At 54.2% G+C, this 23,939-nt stretch overlaps 1 protein-coding gene across 1 annotated transcript in view; it reads left to right on the top strand.

Annotated features, from left to right (window-relative positions):
* The window catches only part of C18H6orf132 (chromosome 18 C6orf132 homolog), a 35,685-nt gene continuing 11,746 nt past the window's right edge, over positions 1 to 23,939 (top strand). Inside the window, exons 1-4 of the mRNA XM_024121893.3 lie at positions 1 to 355; positions 10,008 to 10,114; positions 19,968 to 20,043; positions 22,338 to 22,681. Coding sequence (XP_023977661.1) covers positions 211 to 355; positions 10,008 to 10,114; positions 19,968 to 20,043; positions 22,338 to 22,681 — 672 coding nt within the window. The 5' untranslated portion in view covers positions 1 to 210. The remainder of the gene's footprint in view (positions 356 to 10,007; positions 10,115 to 19,967; positions 20,044 to 22,337; positions 22,682 to 23,939) is intronic.

The raw sequence follows: 23,939 nt of genomic DNA, 5'->3' as shown, positions 1-23,939 counted from the left end.
CGCAGCCGCAGCCTCTTACCTGTCCAGGTAGCTCGCATTTCCCGGAGAGCGGCGGCGCCCGCAGCACCTGTCTCCCGGTGCGCGGGCGGGGAGGACGGCGCGGGGCATGGCCTGGTAGAGGCCCCTGGGGAGACGGTGAGGCGTCCAGTCCGGAGCAGGGCAGGAGGCGGAGGGACTGTCCTCCCCGGCGCCTGCTCGGCCGGCGGCAGCATGAAAAAGAACCCGACGGTGCAGGGCACCTTCAGCAAACTCTTCGGCAAGAAGCACGCCAACCCTCCCGCCACCTCCCTCTACGCCACCAACCCCCCCTGGATTTTCACCCAGGAGGCCCCGGAGGAGGGGACCCGGGGCTTCGGTGAGTGTGCCCGGGAGCCGGAGGGCGCAGGGCTGCCGGGCGGTACCCCCACCCCGGGGGCGGCCTCCCTCCCGGGACTCCGGGCGATCCGCGGCCTCCAAGGCGGGAGACGCGGCAGCGCAGAGGGGAAGGAACGCGTTTGAACCTGTGTGCTGGCCGGGCAGGAGCCTCGGGCGAGAGAGGTGTCTCTGGGAAAGGGAAGGAGGGGCCCTTCTCCACAGCGAGGTCGGAGACCTTTGCGGGGGCCCCCGCATCTGATCTTAGTCCCTCTTCCGAGGTATTTATTTTCCCTCCTCTGTGGAAGTTATATTTGCGTTATTGTTGCCAGAAAGGCTTCCCGCGGTTTGCAGTGCCCTCCCTCACCCTTCCCCCAGCAGCACTGTTGAGTACAAAGTGTTCCCCTGGATCTGAGGACTTGGGGGTGGTCCTTTCAACCCCCCACTCTTTCCGCTTCCTCTGTCCCCCCACCCCCAGTTCCCAGCCCCGCTTCTCCTGGCCCGGGGTCACAGGCAGAGAGGGAGCTGCTTATCTACGTGCCCACACACTTGGCTCTGCCCTGGGGAGGCCCAGGAAAAATCCACAGGAGCCACTGCTAGCAGGATACCAGCCTGTGCCAGACACCAAGTCACTTACTGGGGTCACAGGCTCTGGCCAGGTCAACCTGGGGCCCGGGTTGCGTACGAGCTCAGAGGGAGAAGCCACAGACCCGACAGGGGAGGCTGAGGAAGTCCCTCCTGACTGCCAGCCGCCCCTGGCCCCTGAGTCAGGGTGGTTTGTCTGCAGGCATCTGAAAAGACCATGCCCACCCTACCTTTGGGTTCTGCCTGTGGGTCACCTTATCACTGCATCTTTCTGCAGTTTGTACCCTACATAACTGAGGGGGAATCCAGGGGGTGGGGACAGGAATTCACTTCTTGTGTATGATCTGAGCTTCTGGGCCCAAGGAGGGTCACCCATCACTGCTTTACCTCACCTGCCTTCATTGTCACCCCATTACCTTCACTGACCTTTATGGCCACTGTGTGGGGACCCACAGAGGATGTTACAGCCTCAACCCCTGCTATTGGATTCACTTCAGCACCCGAGTTGTCACAGCTGGGACACAAGGCACCCTGACAGGAGCAGGGCAAACAAGACGTTGCCTCTCTCTGGCCCAAGGATCTCAGACCAGCTGATGAACAGAGCTGACCGAATGCTGTTTAGCCCTTTCTGAGTCTTTGCCATAAAAGAGTAAGTGCAAAAGGAACAGAGAGAGATGACCTCTGATTGGAACTAGCATGTGAGCTGAGAGGGAAGGGCACCCAGCAGGAGCAAAGCCTACGAGGGCCAGGGTGGCTTGGAGGCAGGGTTTAGGAACTTAACAAACACACATGTCCTGCCAAGTACAACTCTGTGAGGCCTAAACGCCTCTCCTCGCCTGGGTCCCAAACATTTATTGACCCCTTCTTAGGTGCAAGGTACCGTTCTAAAGTCCTTGTGTTGTTGACTTGTTAAATCCTAGCCTATGATCCTGTTTGACAGATGGGGCAACCAAGGCACAGCGAGGTTAAGCAACATGCCCAAAATCACACAGCTTTAAATGACGGAGCCAGGGTTTTCTCAAGTGTACAGTTCACTGATTTTTTTAGTAGACTTATCAAGTTGTGTAACCGTCAGTGCAATTCAGTTTTGGGACATTTCATTACCCTGCAGTTTCCCTCATGAGGCACAGTCAATATTTGAACCCAGGAAGTGGGGCTCCAGAGACCACACTTTTAGCTGGCTTGCAGAGTGGACTTTGTGGAAGGTAATCAAGAGTGAATTTGACTGGAGGGGCATCTGCTTGAGAACACCTCCCCCCTCACCCCCCCAACTCCTTCCCCAAGGGGAATGCCTTACACACTTCTGTACATTTTTGCCTTACATACTTCTCTACATTTTTGCCTGCATTGAACAGACTGCAGGTGGGGTTCAGTCCCTCCAGGAGAGAAATGCAGGCATGGTGCCCTGTCACCTCTAGCCAACTGCTGCCTTCACCAGCAGGGCTGGAGCCCAGGGAGGCACCTCCTCCCGTTCCCCAGGGCAGGGCTGGGTCTCCGTATGACTCAGCCTGGTTGCACCACATGGAGGGGTGGGAAGCAATGTGCACCCAGCAGGATGGCTCTCCAGTGTTTCTGGGGTGTTCCTCAGGGTGCCAGTGGGTGTAGCAGAGGTCTTCCTGCTGAACAGGACATGTGCTTGGCGTTGGGGAGGGGAAGGACCAGTGTTGGGGATTCTGGGATGTGATGAAGATCCCAGACCTGTTTTAGAGTCCACCTCTGTCAATAAGTGGGGGCCTAGCCACCCTCTGGGCCAGTTTTTTTCTTCTGTTAAATGGGGCTGATGTCCAGACTGCTTACAGAATGACTGCTTGAGGTTGGTATATGACAGTGCTTTGAAGAGCATTAAAAGGAAAAACACGGAAAGGAAAAACAAGGATTGGCAAATTATGGCCCATGGCCTGTTTTTGTAAATAAAGTTTTATTAGAATACAGCCAGCCATGCCCATCATTTGCATATCATCTGTGGTTGCTTTCATGCTACTAAGGGCAGAGTTGAGTCACAGCAGCAGAGACAGTATGGCTCACAAAGCCAAAAATATTTACTAGCTGGCCCTTTACAGAACAAATCTGTCAACTCCTGCATGATTTATTTATTTATTTATTTAGCGGTACGCGGGCCTCTCACTGTTGTGGCCTCTCCCGTTGCGGAGCACAGGCTCCGGACGCGCAGGCCCAGCGGCCATGGCTCACGGGCCCACCTGCTTCGCGGCATGTGGGATCCTCCCGGACCGGGGCACGAACCTGTGTCCCCTGCATCGGCAGGCGGACTCTCAACCACTGCGCCACCAGGGAAGCCCATGATTTATTATTATTAGGGCATTTCCAACTCTGAGCACTTCCTGCTTCAGTTCCTGTAGCTGAGGCATGTAGAGGCCATGATAAGATCTCAAAGGGGTTGGGATTAGAGTTTAATAGGGTCCTTGAGTCTGTGACATTCTCTGAGATGCTGGTGGTATCCAGCCCTTGGAGAATAGCCGGTAGGATGGAGGGGGAAGAATCAGTGTGGGAGTGTGTAAGGGAATTAAGGAGTAACCACTTGCTCTGTGGCTACAATCAGGTAAAAATCTGTTTGCGCAAGGGGAGGCTGGGTGCAGTAGGTATAATGCAAACAGTCATGTGAAGGTGGTGACAGGTAAGTTTTTCTTTACAGGATTTCCCTAACATTTATCCAGTAACTATTAGAAGGGCTTCACTTAATGCGATTGCAATCCTAATTAAGCCTCCTGCGAGCCCACACAAGGGTCTTAAAAGGCTGCACAGTTGCTTTTAAAGTATGTGAGAAAGCAGAGATGTGGATCTTTACAAATCCCACGATAAGGGACTTGCTGCAGCCTGAGACAAGGCTGCCAGTCACTCAGGATTCCTCCCTTGCCTCTTGGATTAGTTGAGCCAAGCTTCTTTATCTACCACCACCCCACCCCACCAATAGGACGCCCTGATTGCTGGGGGCCCTTCTTTCTTGTTCCTCCAAAATGTAAATCACCTTCCTCCCAACCACCTAGAACACTTATTTAAAATGCAGATTCCAGGGGGCCCACCTGGGGTACATGAAGTCAGAATCACTGGACTAGGACCCAGATTCTGGACTTTTCACCAGCTCCTGGGTGATTCTTTTATATGGGAATATTTGAGAATCCTGGGGTTTCCTTCCCCAGATGGAGCTGGGCCATTCTCTTTCCCCTGAGGACTTTTTGCAGTTCTAAATAAATGTATAGGGACTGTCCCAGCTCCTTATCCAGGAGGACCCCAGTGCTCCCTAAGGTGGCTACTGGTTCTGGTATTCCCTATTCCTGGGGTCCCCTGACCTGGTGTCTCAGGCCAGGCTAACAGGTGGGAAGCCATGAACCCCAGGGGCTGAGCACATATTTCTGGCCAGGGACAGGCTGGCACCAGCCTACCGAAAGGAAAGCTGACCTGTGCATGGCAGAGGTGTGAAGGAGATTTTTGTTTACTCCCGTCCCCTGGAGGTGTGCTGTGGTTTGCTTGCAGCTCAGTATACGCACCCACACCCACACCCACCCCCCCACAACCCCCCCACACACACACCCTCTCTGCTGCCCCATTATATAAGCTCCTCTTGTTCCTGTAGTCCAGCTCAGAAAGCCAGGCCCTCCCTTGACCACTGCAGACTGGCTACAGGGTGCCCTTTCTTTCCCAGCCAATAAATTAATAACACTAATAACATCATCATTATTATTATCAGTTATTTATTGAAACAGGCACTATACTAAAAACGATGTTTTCTCAATTGAGGAAACACTCAGAGGCTCAGATAGGTTGAATGACTCAAAGGCATTTCAGCTCAAGGCAGCTCAAAAATTAAAGTACATCCAGTCACCCGGGACCTTGTTAAGATCAGATTCAGATACACTTTAAGAAGTTCCCAGGTGAAGTCCGGCAGGTCTACAGGCCATACTTTGGGTAGCGTGTCCTAGCCTGGAAGCGGAGGGCCTATTTGCTGCACTCCTCCGCTCTCCAGTCCCCAACCCCAAGGCTCCTCCCGTTGTGCCCGCCCCCCGCACTCTGTGGCTCCAGCCCAGCCCAGTGCCACCTTCGGAGTCCCCTCTGCGCTTGGATAAAGGCCTCTCTCCAGCGCACCAGGTCAGACCTGCTGGGGCTTGCTGGGACAGACCAGCCTTTTCAGCTTCCTGTCATGTGACCCTGTTAATTAGCAAGGAAGGGCCTCATCAGCCATTTGTGGGTTACATTCACCTGGGGCCCCCTGCTGCATCCCTGAAAGGCTGGGCTTCCCCTAGTGGCCAAGGATCAGATAACCCACTTCAGTGGGGTAGAGGTGAGGGTCTGTTTTGGGGTTCTGGGTTACACTGGTCAAGGTAGCAAACTCTCCCAAGCTAGAACACCACCGCTTTTAAGCACCTGGAATTCGATGAGACCTGTGGCCAGTGCTCCTGGGGCCATTTGGGGGCTCCTGGCAGTTTGGGACCCCACACTGTTACCCCAGCCTTCCTCTCACCTCTGCTAGCTTTTTTGTCTCCCTTGATTTTGGGAGGCTTCTCCCAAAATGATCCCAATTTGACAGGTGGGGAAACCCAGCCTGAGTTCTCAGGTGCTACATGGAGGAGCTGGGGTGGGACCCCATATCTGATTCTGAGATGCATTTGTCTCCTCTAGACCTCACCAACTTTCCAGTCTCACTCTGGAAGAACAGGAGACCAAGGAAATAGATGCTGAATCCCTGTGTGATTTCCTTACTGTCCTGGCTGTGACCAGAGGGAATTGGATTCTAGAGTCAGGTTGCCTGGGCTTGAATCCTGGCCCCTTTTACTCATCAGCTGTGGGACCTTTGGCAGGGGACTTAACCTCTCTGAGCCTCAGTTTCCTCACCTGCCAAATGAGGATAATAAGAGTACCTCCTGCACAGGTTTTATTTAAAACAATTTTATTTATTTATTTATTGGCTGCGTTAGGTCTTCGTTGCGGTGCACGGGCTTCTCATTGTGGTGGTTTGTTGCGGAGCACGGACTCTAGAGCATGTGGGCTTCAGTAAATGCGGCGCGTGGGCTCAGTAGTTGTGGCTCGTGGGCGCTAGAGCGCAGGCTCAGTAGTTGTGGCTCATGGGCTTAGTTGCTCCGCGGCATGTGGGATCTTCCCGGACCAGGGCTCGAACCCGTTTCCCCTACATTGGCAGGTGGATTCTTAACCACTGCGCCACCAGGGAAGCCCCGCACAGGTTTGTGAAGGGGGATGTAAAGAGCACTTAGAATGGTACCCAGCTCGTAATGTGGCGTATCAGGTGTCAGACAGTTACATTTTTATCATTCATTTCCTCTGTAGTTTGGACCTATCTAGGATCTGGGGAAAGAGCTAAATAACTGTCCCAGAGCTCAGCCTCCATGGAGATCCATGGGCAGCTTTCGGGCTGGGGGAAGAAGAGCATTTTATCAGGCTTTCAACCCTGACCTTTGTAAGTAAACGAATGCCAAAGACCCAATGAGAGGTTCCTCCTTTTGGGGAGAAGGAGAAAGGAAGGGCTGGAAGTGAGGCAGCCACTTGTGCCCAGCCCTCAGCTCCCCTAAAGCTAGCTGCTCCCCCCTCCACTTAACACACACACACACACGTACACACACGCATACACACACACACACACACACACACACACCCTGCCCCAGACTGAGAGAACCAGGTCAGCCTGTTCGGGGAGAGGCAGCAAGCCACGCGCCATGTGTAAGGCACCCCATTATTTGTGCCTGGAGCCCAGCACTGCAAGTTGGGGACCCCATTTGAGCCCTGGCACCACCACCACTGCTCTGAGACCTTGGACCAGCCCCATCCATTCTGGGCCTCAGTCTCCCCATCGGCAAAGAGGGCAGCCCCAAGGGTCCAGACTCTGAGCTCTCCCTGACAAGAGGGCAAAGGGCCACCTACCTCCCAGTGGCTTCCCCACTGTGGGTAGGGTTGTCCAGCCTCCTGTCTGTCTCCGGCTTCACCTCCTCACTGTCCATTCCTTCTTCAAGAGGCCCTCCTTTAATCTCTTCAGTTGAGGAGGGGGCTGCTTCCCAGAAAGGCCCATTCTAGTATCCCTGACAGTGATCCTAGCAGCATTCATTTACTTCCCCAGGAAAATCCCCAAGGTTGGACTCTGTTGTCTTTCTGTTTAGTTTTAGACCTTGACTATGAGGCTCCGAAAGCCCCAGCCCTGACCTTGAACTCTTGGGGGACCCCGCTTATGGTAGTGGCCACACTTGCCTCACCTGCTGGTGTGCCTTGACCAACTGGGAACTGAGCCCAGGTATGAGGGGCCCAGGGAAAGTCTGTCAGGTTCTAGACACATCTCTTTTTTTTTTCCTTGAAATAACATACATTTATTATCTTACAGTTCTGTAGGTCAGAAGTCTGACACTGATCTCACTGGGCTAAAATGAAAGTGTCAGGAACACTGTGTTCTTTTCTGGAGGTTCTAGGGAAGAATGTTTTCTCGCCTTTCCCAGCTTCTAGAGGCTGCCTGCACTCCCTGGCTCGTGGCCCCTTCCATCTTCAAAGACGGCAGTGGCCAGCCGAGTCTTTCTCACCTCATACGACTTTGACCCTGCTTCTCTCATCACATTTCCTTCCCTGACTCCCAGCCACACCTCTTAGAATGGGGAAATCAAATTGCATTTCCAAGAGGTGCCCCCTTGGGAGGAGGGAGCCACCCAGGCCTTCCACTTCTGTCTCTACCACAGCTGCTCGCCTTCCACAGGTATTCCAGAGAACAGTCGTATTCTTAGAAAGGGCTCCCCTGCTCAAAACAACCACGAACAAACAGACAACAGTGGCTCAGAATCAGGGCTGAGTCATGGAATCCGTGAGGTGTGTAGAGTGGGTGCGTGTGGGGGTCGGATGGCCCCGGCTCAGATCTGGCTCTGCCCTAACCCGTGTGGGCCTTGGGCAAGCTGCTTCACCTCCCACCCCTCCCCAGCACTGCTTCTTGGCTACAACCAAGCCTCCCATACCCTCCAGTAGCACCCCTGCCCCTCACATCCCCCTCCTCCCATCCACATCCTATAAATGGCAGGATCAGGATTCTCCACTTTGGAAACAGTGTGTACAGTGTAGTGGTTCAGAGGTCAGCCCTGGAGCAGAGACCCCGGCTTCACCACTTACTCTGAGGCTTTGGGCAAGTTATTAGATCTCTCTCTGTGCCTCAGTTTTCTCATCTGTAAAACGGGGATGGTGATCATACCAATTGCAAGGGGCTATTTTGAGAATTAGATGAATTAATAATGTATAAGATGCTTAGAAGGGTGCCTGGCCCATTACAAGTGTTCAATAAATTCTACCTAGTATTATATTATTACTGCTATTATAGTGATCAACCTGCCAGATTGCTTGCTTCTAAAACTCCTAGGCACACAATAAGAGTAACGATTCATATTGTGGTAACTCAGCTGCAGAAAGGATGCTCCCTAGACCCCAACGCTGGTGCAGAGATTAAATAAAATGAGAGGGAAGATCTGCTTGGAAGCATGCCTGTGTCAGTCCCCACCCCACCCCCAGTGTAACGTCTTGGTGATCAAAACAGCACTATCTAGAGAATGTCCCAGGAAATCCTGGTGTCAACACACAGACGCTTAGAAGCCAGTGAGAATTGGGTGGGTTTTAGTGGTAGCTGTTGGGGGTGTCCAGTTATTTCTACTTTTCTTGTTTCTGATTGTGCCAAATCTGCACTCTTACAACCCCCCTCTTCCTCCCCACCCACCCTCTGGCATCTTGGTCTCCAGCCTTAGGCATGGAGCCTGGCAGCCACCACTGAGGAATCGTGTTTGCCCAGAGTGTACGGGACGGGACGGGGCAGCGCTGGGAACTAGAATTTCCGGAGACATGGGGAAAACTCGCCATTTTGGCCCCTTGGAGAGGTGGAGAATCTGGAATGTGCTAGCCGACTCTCTGCCAGGTAGGGCAGCACATAAAGGACTTTGTGTCCCATTTCTGGGGTGTTCCCTGGAGCCTCCATGTCACAGTCAAGGCCCTCTATGTGGGAATCTTTAAACTCTTGCACTTTTCTCCTAAAGTCATGTGCAAGAGGCAAAGTAACTACCATTCATCCAATGTTCCAGTTAGTAGGATTCTGGTTAGTTGCAATTTTGACCTTTCTCCTCTTTCCCCTCTGGCTATAGAGGAAGAGGAAGTCCCTTGGCCGGGTAAATGGAGAAAGCCGTCCTTGCTCATGGACCATGTAGTAGGAGGTCCACAGTGACCCCTGCCTCTCAGAGGTGACAGTGTGTGAAATTCTCATCAATGTGTGTTAAGAGTCATGAGGGAGATTGGTTGAGAAAATGTTCTACAATAGTTCCCACTACTGTAGAAACAGCCCAGAGCACAGGTCCAGCAACTAGAGGAAGAGAAAGGTCCCGTATTGTCTTCCTACAGAGGACGGGACCACATTTGCTGGCACTGTCATTGTTCCCATTGTACAGATGGGAAAACTGAGGCCCAGAGAGGTTGGTTAAGTCACATGGCGAGTCAGTGGCAGAGCTGGGATTTGTACTAAGTCAGGTGTGGACCCTACCGTCCTATTTCTGCTCTGTCCTCAAGGGCGCATCAGATGGAGCCATGCCCCCAACCATTGATGGTTTGGGAGCTAAAGAAATCTTGGGTTAGAGGAGTCCAGAAGGTGGGTGCTGGGCCACTGGGCAGCCTAATCTGCTCTGGTTGTTCCAGATTAGAAATTCAAACACTCAAGCGAAAAGCCAGCTTGTTTTCCTCCCTCTCTCAGAGATAAGCTTTAGCTGGGGCCTTGATCAAGCTCTCAGGGCCCCAAAAGGAGGGACTTGTTGTGGGAGTGAAGGCTCAGGACCTGTATGGGGTGGATGAGGAGAGAGAGGACTGCTGGCAGCTGAAAGCCTCAGGAGACCCCAAGAAACCGCCCCTGGAGTCCTTCCCAATCCTGCTTCACTTGGTCCCAAAAGCACACGCCCCACCCGTAGGATCTTGTTATATAAGAGGTGCTGGGCTGGGTCCAGCAGGGGCCACTGCGGGGCCTGATTAAACTCAGTTTTCCTGATTAAACTCCATTGGCCCCTGTGCCTTTGATCTCCAGCTCATGGTCTCCCCTCACTTGTCTCCTCTAGACGGGATCTATTATGGAGACAACCGATTTGACACAGTGAGTGAGTCGGGAACCGCCACGCTGAAAGCTCGGCCAAGAGTCCGGCCCCTGCTGACCTTTCTTCCACTGGTGAGTACTGTTCTGCCCTGAGGTCTGTGGGTCTGCTCTGGATGGGCCACCTTGGCTGCCATAGAGGAGGGAGCCCCACCTGCCCTGGCCCGAGTGGTCATCAGCCTCACCCTCTGTCCATTCCCTTGCTTCCTGATGCCAACCCAGGGTGGCTACTGGGAGGAGGCATGGCTCATGGCAGGAAGGCTGGGATTAGGGGTGTCAGCTCCTCCGAGTCGAAATCTAAGGAGAGGTTATGGGGAAGCTGCATGCAGAGGCAATGCAGCAGTGGGTACCTCCAGCTCAGCAGGATTCGTATTCCAAAGTCACCGATGGCTGACTGCTCTGTGCCAGGCCCTGCATTGGATGCTGGGATTCAGAGATGATTGAGCCAGCATTGCTCAAGGAACTCCCTGCCCAGTGCAGGGGATGAATCAGTAAACAGACTATTAGAACATAGGCCAGAGCAGGAGTAGCCAATCCAGCTACAGGGCGGTGATCAAGGAAAGCTTCCTGGAAGAGGTGGCACGTGAACTGTCTTGAAGATCAAATAGCAGTGACCCTTGGGAGAAGGGCATTTGGGACCGATTTGTTTGTGGATCTGAAACTGCCAGAAACCAAAAACTCCCTCCTGGAGCCTGTGGTTGGGCTTTTGTTCTCTAAAGGGAAAGACTCAAAACAACTGCACTGTGACTGGGTTTTCAGGGACAGCCTAGACCAGCGCCATCCAATAGAAGTATAATGTGAGCCTCATGTGTAATTTTATAATTTCTAGTAGCTACATGAAAAAGAAATAGGTAAAATTAGTCCAAAGATGATCATTTCAACATTTAATCAATGTAGAAAATACTACTGAGATATTTTACATTCTTTCTTTCATACTAAGTCTTCAAAATCTGGTGTGCCACGTTTAAAGCACACATCCCACTTCTGACTAGCAACATTTCAAGGGCTCAATAGCCACTTGTGGCCAGTGGCTACAGTATGTGACAGCCCAGATTTAGAGCCTAAACTGTCAGCCTCATAAATTCCAGGTTCACTACTGTCTGTGAGACTTGGGTCCCGGTTGAGACAATACAGTCACTGGGGTCACAGCATCCCATACCTCGACTGACAAGGCACCTAATCCTGGTCTGAGTTCTCAGGGGCCTGTTAGACCTCACGGCACCCCATGCCTCAGTCTGGGGCACCCACAGGTTCTGTCCAGCACTGCCTAGCACAACCATCTCCCTTGCACCATCACCGATTTTTTCTGGGTTGTCCAAGCTCACCAACCAGACCCCGAGATTCTTTGTGAGAGGGACTGAGTCTTACAGTCTCCTTGCTGCCACCCCAAGGCCTGTATGTGGAGGGCTGAGCACACAGACCTCTGGGAATACAACTTTAAGTAATTTATTTTCTGCTTACAAAAGCAATTCACAGACATCACAGATGAATAGAGAGAGTACACCACCACCAACAAAAAGGTATAAAGCAAATGAGTCCACCCCTAACTTTGTTTCCAGAGATGCATAAAACTGTTACAGGGTTATCGCACCCATACATGAAATAATTTTGAGATTTTCTATCGCTGGAGGTGAATTCGATTCTTTCCCTTCACCTACTCCCAGCCCACATACTCAGAATTACAGTGGTGGGCGCCCAGGGCTGACACACCAGTGCCTGTTCTGGTTGTTAAAATATTTAAATAAATGGCTGTTTCCCCTTGAGTGGCTCTTGCTGTCCTGGCTCCTCCCTCAGATCTGCACCAGCAAGTAAAGTGTTAATGCAGCACAGCTGAGTTTCTTCTGATGGGCCGGCATCCTGTATCCCTGCTCCCACCCACCCACCCACGTTGGGCCCCTTCAGTGATCAGTGCAGGTGCCTGCCTTTCTGCTCTCCTCCCTTCTGGCTTGGGTCCTCTGGTTTGGATCTGGTCAGGGCCAAGCCCAGCATGACTGGGGGAGCTGCACAGGGTTAGGGACTGCTGGCTGGTACTGGCTTGGGAGCAGTCCTTCCGGGCAAGCCTCAGACCTGGTCCCAGGAGACGGGGCTTCTCACCACCAAACTCACGGCCCCTCACTGGTGAGGGTGAGGGAATGAACGCACTGTGAACCCACAGCTGAAAGGGGCCTTGTCGGGTCCACACCAGCCTCACTTTACATTGGCAGGAACTGAACCCAGAAAGGGAAGGTCATTCCATGCCGTCGGTTCCGGCTGGGTGGCTTGTGTGGTCCTAGCCAGTGGCAGGGCCATGAGATCGTGGCTAACACGTGGGGGACACTTCCTGTGCATCAGGCACCATCCCAAGTGCCTCGCATGTGTTAACAGAGTCATTGGAGCCACCCTCTTGGGAAGATGCTGCTGTGAATCCCCATTTTACAGGTAGAGAAACTGAAGCACAGGACGGGGCAGTAACTTGCTTAAGGACAGGCAGCTCATAAGTGGCAGAGCTGGGATTTGTAGCCAGGCTCCAGGGTCCGAGTTCTATTCAGGCCGTCCTACCTTCCCCTCCACCCACGGCCTAGAAGCTTTTTTTCTTCCCTCCTAGCACCAGCCCGCAGCACCGCCTGCATCTCTCGTGTCTGCCTCTCTGAACCCCTGCCTGGCAGCCAGGGCTTTCTGGGCACCAGGGCTTTTGCCTCTGTAGGGTCATAGACCCCTTTGAGAGCATGATGAGGCTATGAGCCACGTACACGTAATTTTGCTTACAGTTCCAGCTGAGGGATCTCAGGCCTCTGGAAGCCCACCTATGATGCACCTTAAGATTAGGAACCCTGGGCGTGGTGGCCCATATCCCGGGCACATGTTTTACTCCTGACTCAGGTCGTGAGATACAATGCAGCCCCGATATCCTTCATCACCAGCTCCTGGGTTGAGGGGAGCCCGACTCCTCTCCCTTAGGCTCTGGACTGGGTCCTTTGCTTTCTTCTAGCTGGGGCAGGAGGCCGGGAGAATGAGAGGCAGGAGGACAGAACTGTGGGTTCACACACAGACACACGTGCGCACACCCTGGCCCCCAGCCCCACCGAGTTGGGGCAGGGGTGGGGAGCTGGGTCGAGACCAAGCCCTGCCTGACACTGTCCTAACCAGCTGGGCCTTGCCCCTCCCTCTCCTCCCTTCCCACACTCAGGGGGCACCTCCCAGGTCAGGCTACCCTGGGGCAGGGGAGGCTCAAGGCGGCGATGCCCATGACAGGCCCATGCTCTTCCTTGAGCGCCGTCCGGGCCGGACCGTCTTCTGGGAGCACTGTCGCTGTCAATACCTCTCAGGAGTCTGCAGAGGGACTGGTGCGAGAGGGGAGGGCAAGATGAGGCGGAGAAGGGCCACAGCAGGTGCTTCTGGCCCCTTCTTGGAGCTTCCTTGCCCTGTTTGAGGTGAAAGTGCAGAGAACAAAGAAATACTTTTCCAGGCAGCCAGCAGCCAAAGGCCAATTATGAAGAGGACCTTGGGATCCCTCAGTGACTGGGATGGGATCTGGATTGATCCTCGGGTAACTGGTACCAGTGCCTGCTCTGCCACTGGGCTGCAGGGTGGCTGAGGGCCCAGGCCCTTCCTCTCCCAGGGCCTCTGGCTCCTCACCTACCAGCGGGGCTTATACTGGATGGTCCACTAGGGTCTCCTCAGCTGTGACTTTCTGTGTTAAAATAACTTGCTAACGGAGGGGCAGGAGGTGGGGTCAGCTCCCTGGAGCCCCCCAGAGACTCCAGGCCCTCTGAAAAGGACGTGCTTCAGTCACCAGGGCCACCCTACTTCCTGCTCTGCAAGCTCCAAGGAACTGCATTAGAATCGCAAACTTCAGAGCTGGGGTAGGGGCGGAACTTAGTGCTCAATAGGATGAGAAAACTGAGGCCCAGGGAGGGGACAGTCCTGCCCAGGCCACACAGCTCAACGGAGGTGGAGACAGGACCCAAGCCCAGGTCTCCTCCTCCCAATCCAGTCCTGTCTACACCACGTGGGCCTGGGCTGAGTCGGGGAAGGACCCTTTCTCCCCACTTTTTTCTACCTTCAAGGGGGGAGCCTGGCCCAGAGCTCAAGCCAGAGCCCGTCCCTAGCTTTTGAGAGCTGAGCTGGTGGAACAGCTGGTGGAAGGAAGGTCGTACTTTTCTCGGGGGCTGCCTCTTGCCCTACCCCAGCCTGAACCCAGCCATCTCCAAGGCGACGCATATGAGGAATTAAAAATTAAATGCCGGGCTTCCCTGGTGGCGCAGTGGTTGTGCGTCCGCCTGCCGATGCAGGGGAACCGGGTTCGCGCCCCGGTCTGGGAGGATCCCACGTGCCGCGGAGCGGCTGGGCCCGTGAGCCGTGGCCGCTGGGCCTGCGCGTCCGGAGCCTGTGCTCCGCAACGGGAGAGGCCACGGCAGAGGGAGGCCCGCATACCACCAAAAAAAAAAAAAAAAAAAAATTAAATGCCAACGTGGCAAATATGGGGAAACTGGCTGGACAGGTCCCCTGGGCTGCCCCAGGCGGTGAGAGCTCCCTGGGTTACCCCACCCTCTGAGTCAGGCAGGCCCGGCAGTGCCTTGGGAGGTGTCAGCCTGGGTTCCGGGCAGGAAGCCTGACTGTTCTGGACCCTGCCCTCTGTGAAACGCAAAGATGCAGCCCGAGTCAGCCGGATTTCTCCTTCCCACTTTTCCACTCCATCCCCCGCTGTGGGAGCTCATCTCTGAACTCAAGGCCCAGGCTCCCTTTGGGGTTGGGGTTTGAGCTCCTTAGGGTGAGCTGGGAAGGGCAGTCCTTATTGGCTTTCGAGTGATTCGCGTGGCTGATGTTAGCTGGGAGGGCTGTCAGGTCGGGGAAGCTCCATGCGTTCCTGGGGGGTGGGTGTCAGAAGCTTGCAGCCAGTGTACGGATGGAGCACCCTCTCCCCACCGTAGCCACCCCCGCCTCTGCCCACCTGGCTCCTCCTCCACGGTGGAGGTCTCAGCCTGAACCTCCAAAGCTCCATCCACACCCTTATCCTTATCCACACGTGGCCACCCCTTGGGCTCAAGGATATGCACCCCCAGCTTGGGCTGTCCTCAGAAGGACTGACTGGGAAAGAAGCTCTAGAAATGGGCTCAGGGCCATTTAAATGGGGGATTCTAGGGACCTTGGTGCCTGAAGCAGGGTCAAGAACGGGGTGTTGTGGGCTCTTAGGGCATGTCCCTTTGATCCCATGGACTCCTTGCCCTAAAGGAAACCAGAGCAGGGCCCTCTGTAGCTCAGAGTCTAGGGCAGGACCCTGAAACCAGGGTCTAAGAGCAATTCTGGGATGGCAGGCTGGTCCAGAGGAAGATGGCCTTGTTGGTGGAATTCTCTGTTCCCCAGCTTCAGGGGGTATGAGCTGTGGCAGAGGGTGGAGGGCAGGGCAGGGAAGTAATGGGGCTCTTTTTTTTTTAATGCTCACTGGTTCCCAGCTTCAGAGAAGCTGCTGTGTGGGGAACACACTCTGTACCCTCACGCTGCCCCGCAAAGCCAGGAAACAACTAACTGGCTGGGCTTCACCCAGCTGGGGACGTTGGGTGCCTGGAGGGGTTTCCTGTGGCTCTCACTCTGGGGGCCTGTCCCCCTGCTCCCCCAGCCTACAGCAGTGTCCCCGGCCGTGCCTGGCTCTGACTCTGACTCAGGGTCATCTCCCTCACCCCCTGCAGCTCCGCACCTCACCCTGAGGTGCCCCAGCCAGGCTACTGGAGGAATCTGGTGAGGAAGTTTGCATTCCACAATGTGTCACTAAGGCATCGAGCTGGCCTGTGTCCAAGGTCAACCGTGTGTGGCCCATTGGCCAAGCCCCTGGTGACCCACCCTTGGGGGTTGCCTGGGTTCTGAGGAATCCCAGGCATGAGGATGTGTGTGTCCCAGGCCCAGGGAGGCCAAGGGGGCAGGGCTGGGCCCATCGGTGGGGTAAGGCTGTCCCCTGAGCCCTTGGTGGTACAGCAGGGGGCTAGCAATGGGCTCTGACCCCCTGTAACATTAAGGGGGAGACCACCTCATCCTGAATAGTGAATGCTTTCCTCCCTTCCTCCTTCCTTCTTTCCTTCCTCCTTCTCTTCAACTCCGAAATGTCTGTGGTTGAAAGGGCAGTAGGAGATTCCTGGCTACCTGACCCTGACGACGGGGAAGCACCCATGTATCTCTTCAGGTCCAGCCGGGCAGACATATCCCAGGAGCTGTGCCCAGGCAGAGTGTCCATGGACTCAGGCCACTGCTCACCTACTGAGCCTTGTTAGGGCCTGAGGGCCAGGAGCCCGGGGAAATGCCCTTCCTTGAGTGCTGCTCTGCAGGATCTCTTTAGGTGTGGGGTGTCACAACAAACCTAAGGGAGGTGGGATCAACCCCATCTTACAGATGAGAAAACTGAGCCTCAAAAGGCGAGAGAGGGGCACACTTCCTGACCACTGACCTTGTGTCCGATTCTGTCTTTGAGATGATGGAGTTAAATTAAGATTGCCAATCTGGGGACTTCCCTGGTTGTCCAGTGGTTAAAGCTCTACGTTTCCAGTGCAGGGGGCACAGGTTTGATCCCCGGTGTGGGAACTAAGATCCCGCATGCCGCGCGGTGTGGTCAAAAAAAAAAAAAAAAATTGCCAATCTGGTCTGCCTGCCTATAAAATCCATGCTCTTTCTTCTTGATTACAATAATTATAAAAAAAAAAACAAAAAACCAGGGGCTTCCCTGGTGGAGCAGTGGTTGAGAATCTGCCTGCTAATGCAGGGGACGTGGGTTCGAGCCCTGGTCTGGGAGGATCCCACATGCCGCGGAGCAACTAGGCCCGGAGCCACAGCTACTGAGTCTGCGCGTCTGGAGCCTGTGCTCCGCAACGGGAGAGGCCGCGATAGTGAGAGGCCCGCGCACCGCGTCGAAGAGTGGCCCCTGCTTGCCACAACTAGAGAAAGCCCTCGCACAGAAACGAAGACCCAACACAGCAAAAATAAATAAATTAATTAATAAACTCCTACCCCCAACATCTTCTAAAAAAACCAAAACTATGTACAGTGTGCTTTTTTAAATTATGAAGGAAACAGAAGTTCATTGTTAAGAACTGAAAATAGAGACAAGTATAAGGAAGAAAATATATATAAATATTCTTGGAATGGCACTTCCACCCCCAGCCTCCCTGCCAGCTAATCATTGCTGGGTGACTTTTCAATATATGAGGCTGTGAGGGATTTTAAAGGGCTGCTTGACTGAGCTGGGGAGCTGGCTTGCACCCCTCCGTGAGGTGCCTGAGATGACCAGTGATCTTAGCTTCTGGGTGCTGTCCGGGTGTGGAGACGCAGAAGGCCTGAGGCCCAGTTCCATGGGGAATGCCCCATCTGGCAGGGCCAGGGCTGGACTCTACCCCAGGCACTGAGCAAGGGCTGCTCTGTGGCAGCAGTGCCGGGAGTGGCCATGGCTTCAGTAGTTATGGTGTATGGGCTCAGTAGTTGTGGCCTGTGGGCTCTAGAGCTCAGGCTCGGTAGTTGTGGCACACGGGCTTAGTTGCTCCGTGGCATATGGGATCTTCCCCGACCAGGGCTCGAACCCGTGTCCCCTGCATTGGCAGGCGGATTCTTAACCACTGCAACACCAGGGAAGTCCCCAGAATTCTTTAAGAACAAGAAGATGGGTTGTTTGTTGCCCTCAAATGGCCAGAGAGTAATTCCAGGGCTCGAACCCGCGTCCCCTGCATTGGCAGGCGGATTCTTAACCACTGCAACACCAGGGAAGTCCCCAGAATTCTTTAAGAACAAGAAGATGGGTTGTTTGTTGCCCTCAAATGGCCAGAGAGTAATTCTGAGATTGCCCTTGGTAACCCAGGGTCTTGTGGATATTTCTGAAACATCTACCTTGAATCCCCCTTCTTATATATTAAACCATTAAGTCTAGAGTGTTGGCACCATCAGCCCATCAGTGAGTAACAACTTGGCTTACTATGTGTCCCGCTTTGAGGGATTCGTGTAAAACATGTCCCTGGGCTCCAAGGAGCAACCACATCTTATTGGAGGAACTGGAGGAATATCTAGAGAGCAAACAGAAGTCCTCCCTATGGGGCTTGGCTGTGGGTTGCTCTGAACAGGGTAGGTCAGTGTGGGCTGGTGCAGACAAGGGATGGCTCCTTAGGAATAACAACAAGAGCTAACATTTATTGGGCTTTCACTACATGCCAGGAGCTAAGTGCTTTTTGTGTATTGCATCACTTAATCCTCATAGCTTCCCTAGAATAGGTAAATTCTATTTTCATCACAGTTTCATAGTCAGGGAAACTGAGAGTTTACGTCACTGGCACAGTCATACAGCTAGTAGGTGGCAGAGCCGGAATTCAAATCCAGGCAGTCTGGCTCCAGAGCTTCCCCTTCCCTGCTACCATCTTTCTAGAGGGGCTCAGCGAATCCTTGCAGGATGAGAGACTTAGACTTTAGAGAAGCAAAATACCCAGGGGTGGGAGCTCCAAAGACCTGGGTTTGACAGCACTGGTCATGTGACCATAGACAACTTACCAAACATTTCTGAGCCTCCGCGGTCTCTGACAAACGGGGATAGCTTCTTCACAGAGTGGTGTGATGGCGATCATATGTTTAGAGCACAGAGCAATGGGTGATATTGTTAGAAATGGAGGGTGGGAAGAGGAGCACAGCCTGACCAACACCCAGCATCAGGGATGAACGTGAACCGGATGTGTGGGTTGGAAGGATCCTAGAGAGGAAGCTGGTCCAGCTTGAATGCAGGATGGCTGTAACATTGGCTGGGAAGGATGAGGCCAGGGTGTTGAGGACCTTGAAAGTGACGATAAAATGCTCCACAGCTCCTCCAAAGGACAGGCGTGTGGACGTTGTTGACATATGGAAATGTGTGTTTGGGGAAAAAAAAAAAAGAATGTAAAATAGTATGTGCAAACCGACAGCTGTGTAAACGCATTATGGTCTGCCAAGCTTAGAGATCAGAAGGGCATCTGCAGTGCTGTCGATACTCCAGTTCACCACTTTTTACTTAGGTACTTTTCTGTAAATACCTAATGAAAACAGAGTGAACAGGAGGCCTGGCTGAGGGGTTTGGCTTTTTATCTTGTGGCCATCCCTGGGGAGTCAGGCAGAATTTTTTTGTTTGTTCTGTTCTGAGATACAATTTATATACAGTTGTTTCTCATTATTTGCGGATTCTGTGTCTGCAAATTCGCCTACTTGCTAAAATTTATTTGTAACCCCCCAAATCAGTACTCAAGATGCTTTGGACCTACGCAGAGTAGTGAAAAATTTGAGTCACCTGATGCACACGGGCCCTGCTGCGGTCGAACAAGACACTTGGCTTTCTTGTTTCAGCCCTCATGCTGTAAATAAGCATCCTTTTCTATTTAGTGCCATGTTTTTTCATATTTCTTTGCTTTTTGTTGGTGATTTTGCTATTTAAAATGGTCCCCAAGCATAGGGCTGATGTGCCGTCTGACATCCCTACATGCGAGGAGGCTAGGTGAGGTGCCTTACAGAGAAAATACGTGCGTTAGGTAAGCTAGCTCCGAAGGTGTGAGTTATGGTGGTGTTGGCCATGAGTTCAGTGTCAGGGAGTCAACAATAGATATTAAATAAGGTCTCTTTAAACAGAAACACGCATAAAACAAAGTTATGTATTGATCAGCTGATGAAAGTGCCTTGCCCAAGGTTTACAGGGACCTAAACCTGTATTTCCCTCGGGAATTTTGATCCAGTTTTTGCTAATTGAGTGTTCGCAGCAACTTTATAGACCCTAACTACTGCGAATAACAAGACTCGACTATATCATAAAATTCACCCTTTTAAATGAGCCCTTTTATATTTTAGTATACTCACAAGGTTGTGCAACCATCACTGTGGATTTTCCAGCAATAAAATGGCCTCACGGAGCAGCAATTTAAGAACCACCTGTCTTTCCCTGTCCCCTAACTGTTCTGCTCTCTTTCAGGATGCCCAGGAGAACCATGGACTGGCCGTGCCCACCCCCTCTGTCCCAGACAACTTTGCAGACAAACAAATGACAGGTAAGAGGACCCTAGGCTTGGGGCTTGTCCATCTTTCTTTTTTTCCTCCTTAAGCCCAAGCATCTGGTCCCCCCTTCCCAGCTGGTGAGAAAGCTGGAGTCCCCAGGCCTCTTGGCTGCTGGCTGTTGTGGGTGGGAGATGAGGAGAGCCACGGTTGGCTAAGGCCCAGTGGGGGAAGGATGGTGAGGGCCGAGGCCAGAGCAGGAACAAGTTCAGCGTGAGTGGTAGAGAGAACCCCGGAGTCAGGCAGACCCGGCTTCGAGTCCCAGCTCCCCTGCATACTGGCTTCGCTCCCTGGGGCAAATCACTTAACCCCTTGCGCCTCCATATCTTCCAATGAGCCACGGGCAAGACAATTCCAGTTCTGGAAGAATAAACTAAGTACTGGATGGGATGCAAGTCACTTCTTGTCATACCCTGCTCAAAACCCGCCAGTGACTTCCCTTGTCACCCAATGGAAGGGTTCTTGCCAGGACCGCCAGAATCTGGCCCTACCTGGCCTCATCTCCTGCCGGCTTTCCCGTCTCTCAGCTGCTCCTTCAATATCCGGCACATTTCCACCCTCAGGTCTTTGCGCTGCAGTTCCCACTGTCCTGACTGCTCTTCCCCTGCACGTGTGCACAGCCCTCGCCTCCCTCTTTCCCTCTTTGCTCCAGTGTCACCTTCTCAGCCAGGTCTTCCCTGACCACCCTATTCACATTGCACCCCTACCACCCCTCCTGGGTCTCCCCCATATTACTCATCACCTAATGTGGAGTAATTTACTAATATATTATGTTTATTGCCTGTCTCATTGTCCCATTAAAACACAAGCTCCATGAGAGCCAGTATTTTGACTATTTTTTGGTTTGTCTTTTACTGCTGTGTCCCAGCTCCTAACACTTGGGTGCTCAATGGGTGTTGGTTTTCCCCCTCCCTACTCTCAGTCTGGCGTTTGTTTTGAAGTCAGACAGCTGGGAGGAGCCCTTCAGAGCTGCACATTCCCAGGTTTGTTTCTCTCTGACCTAGAAATTGAGAGGAGGAGAGGTGAAGGACAGGTGCCCCTCAGAGAGAAGTATTCAGGGCATCCTGGTGGCCTGCAGACAACTGGGAGGGGGCAGGGACTGGGGCCAAGAAGGGAGGGATGTGAGCCGCTGGGACCAGCGGGGCTCAGCATCTCTCTGGTGCCTCGGTCGTCCAGGTCACCTCGTTTCCACAGACCCCCATCCATTCTGCAGTCCAGAATCTGTTCCAGAAGTTCTCTATGAGGTGGAAAGCTGGGTTCTTGGTAGATTCAGGATCTTTAGAAAGCGGGAGTTGCTCATGCAAATTTCTCCCTCCCAAACTTTCACCCAGACTTCCTTACTGAGGTCTCCAGGCCCCTGCCCCCATCCATGACTTCCTATCTCTGCCACCTTCCCTGTCGTCTTACGCTGAATGAAAAGGTAAGCACAGGTGGTAGTAGTCAAAGCGATTACCATTCATTAAGCACCTACTATGGGCCTAGCACCTGATAAGCTCTTGCCATGCATTTACATGAATCCTCTTGCTTAATCCTCACAACAGCTTTATGAGGTAAGTGCTGACATCGTTCCCATTTTTCAGATGATGAAACTGAGGCTCAACAAGGTTAATGAGTGTGTCTCAGGTTACACATTTAGTAAGTGGAAGAGCCAGGATTTGAACCCTGGCCTTTCTGGCTTTGTACCAGCCAAGGCACCTGTAAGAAACACTTGGTGCACTTGAAGGGCCTAACTGAAGAGAGTTTAGTAAAGGGATTATATACAGGACTGTGAGCGGGGCAGAGAAGGGTGAGCCTCGGGAGCCTATGGAGAAGATTTAGCACAGGCTCCAGAGGCTGTGCCAGGGACAGGCAGGGGCCCCTCCCTAGAAAGAAGAGGGTCACTCCCAGGAGAGCTCAGGAGACTCGAGACATGGCTGCTCCTCACGTGGTGTTCAAAAGGAAAGGCATGGGGCTTCCCTGGTGGCGCAGTGGTTGAGAGTCTATCTGCCGATGCAGGGGACACGGGTTCGTGCCCCGGTCCGGGAAGATCCCACGTGCCGCAGAGCGGCTGGGCCCGTGAGCCATGGCCGCTGAGCCTGCGCGTCCGGAGCCTGTACTCCGCAACGGGAGAGGCCACAACAGTGAGAGGCCCGCGTACCACAAAAAAAAAAAAAAAAAAAAAAAAAAGCAAAGGCACGAAACCGGCCAGCTACTCTCTCAGGAGCCCACCTCGCCCTGCCCTGGGCACTCAGAGATGGGCAAGCCTGGCTGCTTTCTCACCCTTCTCATCTCTGCCTCTCCCTCCTTCCAGGCACCAGCAGGCTCGTCAACGGCAACCTCCGATTATACAGCTCTGTGGGGGACCTAAGGCCCGGGCACTATGGCCAGGACTTGCTCATCCCCCCGCCACCCCCGGGCCCTGCCCCGGCACCACCCCCAGACACTCCGCAGCCTCAAGAGGAGCCCTTACCACCACCTCCACCTTCCACAGCTCCCCCACCTCCCCCGCTGCTGCTGGAACCCCCGTCCCCACCCAGCATGGCTCCACCTCTGCCCCCAGTAATGGGGCCCCTATCCACTGCACCCCGCCTTCCCTCCCCAGCCACACCCACCCCTCCGGACTTCATTCCCCCTGCCCCCCCGCTACCCCTTTTGCCAGCCCCGGCTCTCCCAGCTCCAGTGTCTCCTCATACATCGGGGACTCACCCCTTCCCCGCTGCGGGTGTCACCAAGTGGAAATCAGAGGTAGCTCTGAGTGACAGGCAGCCAGAGGCCCCCAGGAGCCCTGCTGAGCCCAAGGGGAGCCTCCTGGGACCGGAGACCCACCTCACCTTCCCCAGCTTGCTCAAGGTGCCTCCCCCAACCCCAGTCAGGACTTCATCCATCTCCACTCAGGAAGCACAAGGGGCTCTTCCTGAGGAAGGAGAGGTCACCAAGAAGGCCCCCAGTCGACTCCCACTGCCTCCCAGCTTCCACATCCGCCCCGCATCCCAGGTCTATCCCAACAGGGCCACTGAGCCAGATCGTCCCGAGGAGCCCAGGGCTACAGCACCAGCCAGTCCGAGGCCGGGCCAGCCCCAGGCCTGGACAAGTGAACAAGCCGAGACTCCACCTCCAGCCCCTCCCCTGCCCCCTCCTCCACCCCCACTCCCTCCCTCAGCATCCCCCCTGCCCCCAGCTGCCCCTCCTTTGCCATCTGCTGAGAAGGCAGCCCCTCCACCAGCTGGGGTTATGAAAAGACCCAAGTCCAGCTCTCCTGCTCCCAAACCCAAACTTGACCCCCCCAGCCTGGAGGACACAGCCTCTTCAGAGTCCGTGGACTGGCGGGATCCCAGCCAGATGGCAAAGCTGCGGAACGAGCTGTCAGCCTATCTCTGTGGCTCCAGGAGAGAGGACCGGTTTGCCAGTCATAGACCAGGCCCAACTGCAGCCTCTCAGGGAAAGGAGAGCCAGAAGGGCCCCAGCCTGCCAGAGAAGGAGGCGCCCCCCAGCCTGCCAGAGAAGGAGGTGCCCCCAAGCCTGCCAGAGAAGGAGGCGCCCCCCAGCCTGCCAGAGAAGGAGGCGCCCCCCAGCCTGCCAGAGAAGGAGGCGCCCCCCAGCCTGCCAGAGAAGGAGGCGCCCCCCAGCCTGCCAGAGAAGGAGGCGCCCCCCAGCCTGCCAGAGAAGGAGGCGCCCCCCAGCCTGCCAGAGAAGGAGGCGCCCCCCAGCCTGCCAGAGAAGGAGGCGCCCCCCAGCCTGCCAGAGAAGGAGGCGCCCCCCAGCCTGCCAGAGAAGGAGGCGCCCCCCAGCCTGCCAGAGAAGGAGGCGCCCCCCAGCCTGCCAGAGAAGGAGGCGCCCCCCAGCCTGCCAGAGAAGGAGGCGCCCCCCAGCCTGCCAGAGAAGGAGGCGCCCCCCAGCCTGCCAGAGAAGGAGG

Source organism: Physeter macrocephalus, chromosome 18 (genome assembly GCF_002837175.3).
Source record: "Physeter macrocephalus isolate SW-GA chromosome 18, ASM283717v5, whole genome shotgun sequence".
NCBI classification, from domain to species: Eukaryota; Metazoa; Chordata; class Mammalia; order Artiodactyla; family Physeteridae; genus Physeter; species Physeter macrocephalus.
Note: the sequence above shows the minus strand (reverse complement) of the source record. Positions and strands in the feature narration are given on the sequence as shown.